At 37.0% G+C, this 6,435-nt stretch overlaps 1 protein-coding gene across 3 annotated transcripts in view; it reads right to left on the bottom strand.

Moving 5' to 3' along the window:
• Positions 1-4,051: 4,051 nt before the first annotated feature.
• The window catches only part of LOC133630716 (Fanconi anemia group A protein), a 77,021-nt gene continuing 74,637 nt past the window's right edge, over positions 4,052-6,435 (bottom strand). For all 3 annotated transcript variants that reach the window (XM_062022395.1, XM_062022396.1, XM_062022394.1), the window contains 4 exons: positions 5,591-5,672; positions 4,656-4,797; positions 4,499-4,579; positions 4,052-4,408 (listed from right to left, as the gene is read on the bottom strand). In XM_062022395.1, the coding sequence (XP_061878379.1) occupies positions 4,310-4,408; positions 4,499-4,579; positions 4,656-4,797; positions 5,591-5,672 (404 nt within the window). In that variant the 3' untranslated portion in view covers positions 4,052-4,309. The remainder of the gene's footprint in view (positions 4,409-4,498; positions 4,580-4,655; positions 4,798-5,590; positions 5,673-6,435) is intronic.

Below are 6,435 nucleotides of genomic sequence, written 5' to 3' on the forward strand. Positions count from 1 at the left end.
AGCTTATCTCAGCTACAATTGGGCGGAAGGCGGGGTACACACTGGACAAGTCGCCACATCATCACAGGGCCAACACAGATAGACAGACAACATTCACACACTAGGGCCAATTTAATGTTGCCAATCAACCTATCCCCAGGTGCATGTCTTTGGAGGTGGGAGGAAGCCGGAGTACCCGGAGGGAACCCACACAGTCACGGGGAGAACATGCAAACTCCACATACATATATATATATATATATATATATATATATATATATATATATATATATATATATATATATATATATATATATATATATATATATATATATATATATATATATATATATATATATATATATATATATATATATATATATATATACATACACTACTGGCCAAAAGTTTGGACACACCTTCTCATATAATGCGTTTTCTTTATTTTCATGACTATTTACATTGTAGATTGTCACTGAAGGCAACAAAACTATGAATGAACACGTGGAGTTATGTACTTAACAAAAAAGGTGAAATAACTGAAAACATGTTTGTACTCTAGTTTCTTCAAAATAGCCACCCTTTGCTCTGATTACTGCTTTGTACACTCTTGGCATTCTCTCGATGAGCTTCAAGCACACCTGTGAAGTGAAAACTATTTCAGTTGACTACCTCTTGAAGCTCATCGAGAGAATGCCAAGAGTGTGCGAAAAAGTTATCAGAGCAAAGGGTCGCAAATTGATATCCGACCATTTTCTATAGATGTTAATTTGTGTCTTTATTACAAAAACAGTTTTTTGACACTGAATATTTTGCATTTGAATTTTGTGAACAGCATTTTTTTACTTTAATTATGCTGACAATTTAATTGGAAAAAAATCAGTGTTAAAAAATTCAGTGTGGAAAAATTTGCTGCTTCAAAATGCAAGACGCCAATACAGGAAATTAAGACAGAAGCAATCAATTGTCTCGGAACCAGCCAATGAGGTGTCAAGTTTGAAGTCACGTGACACAGATCTTGCAAAACAGCATAAAAAAGGCAGTTAACTGGGCTTGAAAATATCCAGTGGGCCGCATTGAAATGTTAATTATGTTGTATTATTCCAAGGTATGCTCACTTGGGTTATCTTTGTCTGATATTTACATTTATTTGATGATCTTATACATTAAAATTGGAAAACTATGCAAAAAACGAAGGATTTGAGTTGGGGGAAAATACTTTATTTTATCATGCACTATATATTAGAGCTGTCAAAGTTAACGCGTCAACTCTTGACACCTCATTGGCTGGTTCTGAGACAGGATCGATTGCTTCTGTCTTAATTTACCAGAAGCAGCAAATTTTTCGACACTGAATTTATTTTCATTGAAATTGTCAGCATAATTAGATGTAAAAAAATTCAGTTCACAAAATTCAAACGCAAAACATTTAGTTAGATAAATTCAGTGTCAGAAAAAAAGCTTCCGTAATAAAGACAAAAATTAACTTCCATAATTTTCCTTCAGGTCAAGAACAGAATTTATGGTTCCAGGTCCTGAAGCAGCAAAGCAGCCCCAGACCATCATGCTACCAGCTACCAGCTCCTAGTTTGACTGTCAGTATGATGATCTTTTTCTCAAATGCTGTGATACATTTACGTGTAATGTAATGAAAGACACACCTTCCAAAAAATTATACTTTTCAGTCCATAGAATATTCGCCCAAAAGTCTTGGGAATCATTCAGATCATTTTTTAAAAAGTAAGACAAGCCTTTTGAGTTCTTTTTGGGATGCCATTTTTGCCCAGTCTCTTCCTTGTGGTTGAGTCATGAACACTGACCTTAACTGAGGCAAGGGAGGCCTGCAGTTCTTAAGATGTTGTCCTGGGTTCCTTTGTGACCTCCTGGATGAGTCGTCTCTGAGCTCTTGGGGTCATTTTTGTAGGCTGGCCACATCTCGGAAGGTTACTGTGCCATGTTTTCTCCATTTGTGGATAATGGCTCTCACCATGGTTTGCTGGAGTCCTAAATCTTTAGAAATGGCTTTGTAACCCTTTCCAGACTGATAATTATTTTATTTCTCGTCTGTTCTTGAATTTCTCTGGATCGTGGCATTTTGTTGCAGCTTTTTGAGATATTTTGGCCGACTGAAGTTTGTCGGACAGGTTCTATTTAAGTGATTTCTTGATTGAACAGGTCTGGAGGTAACTAGGTTTGGCTGTGGTCAGTGTAATTGAACTCTGATTTCCAAAAATGTAATTAGCCACGGTTAATTCATGATTTAACAATGAGGGCAGTTACTTTTTCACATAGGGCCAGGTAAGTTCGGTTAGCTTTTTTCCCTAAAAGGCCTACTGAAACCCACTACTACCGACCACGCAGTCTGATAGTTTACATATCAATGATGAAATCTTAACATTGCAACACATGCCAATACGGCCGGGTTAGATTAGTAAAGTGCAATTTTAAATTTCCCGTGAAATATTCTGCTGAAAACGTCTCGTCTCGGTATGATGACGTTTGCGCGTGACGTCACGGATTGTGCGGACATATTGGGACACCATTGTGGCCAGCTATTAAGTCGTCTGTTTTCATCGCAAAATTCCACAGTATTCTGGACATCTGTGTTGGTGAATCTTTTGCAATTTGTTTAATGAACAATGAAGACAGCAAAGAAGAAAGCTGTAGGTGGGATCAGTGTATTAGCGGCTGGCTGCAGCAACACAACCAGGAGGACTTTGAGTTGGATAGCAGACGTGCTACTGAGAGTACGCAGCTTTGGCTTCCAAACATTTGATCGCTTGCCCGTACGTGCGTGCCGCTATGTGCATGCCACGTACGTAACTTTGGGGAAATATATGTGCCGTATGAACTTTGCGGAGGTGAACGGTACTTTGGGCTGTGGGATTGAGTGTGTTGTGCGGGTGTTTGATTTGTATTGGCGGGTTATATGGACGGGAGGGGGGAGGTGTTTGTTATGCGGATTAATTTGTGGCATATTAAATATAAGCCTGGTTGTGTTGTGGCTAATAGAGTATATATATGTCTTGTGTTTATTTACTGTTGTAGTCATTCCCAGCTGAATATCAGGTCCCACCCGCCTCTCACAGCATCTTCCCTATCTGAATCGCTTCCACTGCCCTCTAGTCCTTCCCTCTCATTTTCCTCATCCACAAATCTTTCATCCTCGCTCAAATTAATGGGGTAATCGTCGCTTTCTCGGTCCGAATCGCTCTCGCTGCTGGCCATGATTGTAAACAATGTGCAGATGTGAGGCGCTCCACAACCTGTGACGTCACGCTACTTCCGGTACAGGCAAGGCTTTTTTATCAGCGACCAAAAGTTGCGAAATTTATCGTCGATGTTCTCTACTAAATCCTTTCAGCAAAAATATGGCAATATCGCGAAATGATCAAGTATGACACAAAGAATGGATCTGCTATCCCCGTTTAAATAAGAAAATTTCATTTCAGTAGGCCTTTAAAACATTTAAGCATCAATTAAAAACTTAATTTCGTGTGTACTTTGGTTATCTTTGTCTAACATTTAAATTTGTTTGATGGTCTTAATCATTTAAGTGGGGAATATATTATAAAAGCAAATACTTTTTCACGGTTCTCTTACTATTATTTAACAAAATAGAACATTTAAAACAAAAAGGTGGAAAGTTGAACAAGTTCTAATGGACAAAGTTGGAAAAGTGAAAGTCATAAATCATCAACACACAACTTCCTTCCTTAAAATATCTTCAACTTTGCACCTCAGCAACACTCTGTCAACTGTCACTTCTGTTGTGTTAATATTGTTTTGTTGTGGCTTAAAGTGATTGTTTTATGTTGTTGTGTTGTGTCTTCATATTGTGGTGTTTCTACCGTACTTGTTAGTCACAAGTATCCCAGAATGTTCCCTAAAATAGCAACAGTGTGTAATTTTCAGAAGCTTATATGTTATCATTAAAGTTCATTTTAAATCCCAGCAACAATTGTAATATTTACATTCAACTCTTCTTACTTCATTTCTTCAATGAATTCATAGAAATAAAGCTACACCGTACACCAGCTAGCTTTTAGCAATAACATTGCTATGAAAAGTAATGTATTTGTCACAATAACATAAATATTAATAAAACACTCAATAATGTCAGTTTTTCAATGATTTGACATCAATCTATGTTCTTTCTTCAATTCAAAGTACATTTGTGTTAATAATAAGGAACACGTTTATCATAAACAATGTGTAACATCACACATTTTAAACATTATTAGTATTTTACAAAAAAAAAATCACTTTTATTGGAAATGTAGAAAAAAAAATTCAGCTGTTTAGGATTTATGAAGAATATGTGATCTTCTCAGAGGAACTCCATCTCAGTAATGAGCGTGTGAGCGTTCAGGTGAGCAAACAGAGCTGCTGCCACCTCTGGATCAACGCTCACGCACTGAGTCTGCAGCTGCAAACACAGCAGCAGAGACATGAGAAATGACAGGAAGTAGAAGTGTCATCTACTTTCTGTCACTTCTCTCAGGTAATTACTGCTCACCTGTGTCAGCAGCCTGCAGGATGAAGAAGCCGGCGTGTGAGGGATGGCCGATAGCAGGAAGCGTTTGCTGCGGCTCAGAATCTGACGACAAAGTCGGAAAAAGACGTTAGTACCACACTTCCTGTCTTATGATGATGACATCATGAAGATCAGACACCTGACTTTCAGGTGGGTCACTGATGGCGAATCCATCAAGGAAGATCTGCTGCAGGCCAATGTAACAACACACTGCTGCGCTGAGGAAGTCTGGACGACGCACAACTTTGTGATGCAACTCAGCGCTCTGCTCAAGCAACACACTGAACACACAACAACTCTGGATTAAAAAAAAAACACTGAACACACAACACACTGAACGCACAACAATGCAAACATCCTTGCTGCCATCAGAAGGAAGAAAACAACGCAAGTCTTTTTTTTACTTTCTCTTTGTGTGATTAAGTTCTGTCAAATGTGTGTATTTGTGTACTTACACTTCTTTTAAGTACATACTTTGTACACTTTTGTATTGTACCTGCTGTTATTACCAAAATGAAATATGGTAAATACATTTTCCCCTTAAAATTCCACACACATCTCGAAATAACATTAAAAATATATTTTTTAATTAAATGAAAGTTAAGTAGCGTGAATGCACAATTATGAATCATTAATATATACAGTGTATAATGTTTATACACACTATATAAAGTTAAAGTTAAAGTCGCAACGATAGTCACACACACATTAGGTGTGGTGAAATTATCTTCTGCATTTGACCCATCCCTATGTTCACCCCCTGGAAAACACCACTGCCACTTAGAGCAGCAGTGGTGGCCGCGCTCGGGAATAATTTTGGTGATTTAACCCCCAATTCCAACCCTTGATGCTGAGTGCCAAGCAGGGAGGTAATGGGTCCCATTTGTATAGTCTTTGGTATGACTCAGCCATGGTTTGAACTCACGACCTTCTAGTCTCAGGGCGGACACTCTAACCACAAGGCCACTGAGCAGGTTGTATATATATTATATATACGTATATACAATGTATATATAAAGTGTACAACATGAAAGGAATACATAATGTACTAATACAGTACTTAAGAGTACACACCTGTAGAAAGCCCACGGCATTAGTTGATCACATCGGTCTGACGTCACCATGTTAACACTCTGATAAACTCCCTTTTCTGCAGCTGTGGAAATTCAAGCACATGGATTTTAAATTAACAATCTAACATTGTGTTTTCCGTATTTTTCGGAGTATAAGTCGCTCCGGAGTATAAGTCACACCGGCCGAAAATGCATAATAAAGAAGGGAAAAAACATATATAAGTCGCATTTTTTGGGGAAATTTATTTGATAAAACCCAACACCAAGAATAGACATTTAAAAGGCAATTTAAAATAAATAAAGAATAGTGAACAACAGGCTGAATAAGTGTACGTTATATGACGCATAAATAACCAACTGAGAACGTGCCTTGTATATTATGGTAAGAGTCATTCAAATAACTATAACATATAGAACATGCTATACGTTTACCAAACAATCTGTCACTCCTAATCGCTAAATCCCATGAAATCTTATACGTCTAGTCTCTTACGTGAATGAGCTAAATTATATTATTTGATATTTTACAGTAATGTGTTAATAATTTCACACATAAGTCGCTCCTGAGTATAAGTCGCATCCCCGGCCAAACTATGAAAAAAACTGCGACTTATAGTCCGAAAAATACGGTTATTCAATAAGCACATTTTCTGTTTTATTTGAAACATATTTTTTTAAATCATTAACATCTAATATAGTGTTTTATTTAATAAAGATACAACTTTAAATAATTATTTACATCCAATATAGTGTTTCATGTAACAATAATCCGATTTGTATTATTATTAACATCTAATACAGTGTTTTATTACAATAAACAGATTTCAAATTATTATTAACATGTCC

The sequence above is a fragment of the Entelurus aequoreus genome, linkage group LG16 (genome assembly GCF_033978785.1).
Source record: "Entelurus aequoreus isolate RoL-2023_Sb linkage group LG16, RoL_Eaeq_v1.1, whole genome shotgun sequence".
Taxonomy (NCBI): Eukaryota; Metazoa; Chordata; class Actinopteri; order Syngnathiformes; family Syngnathidae; genus Entelurus; species Entelurus aequoreus.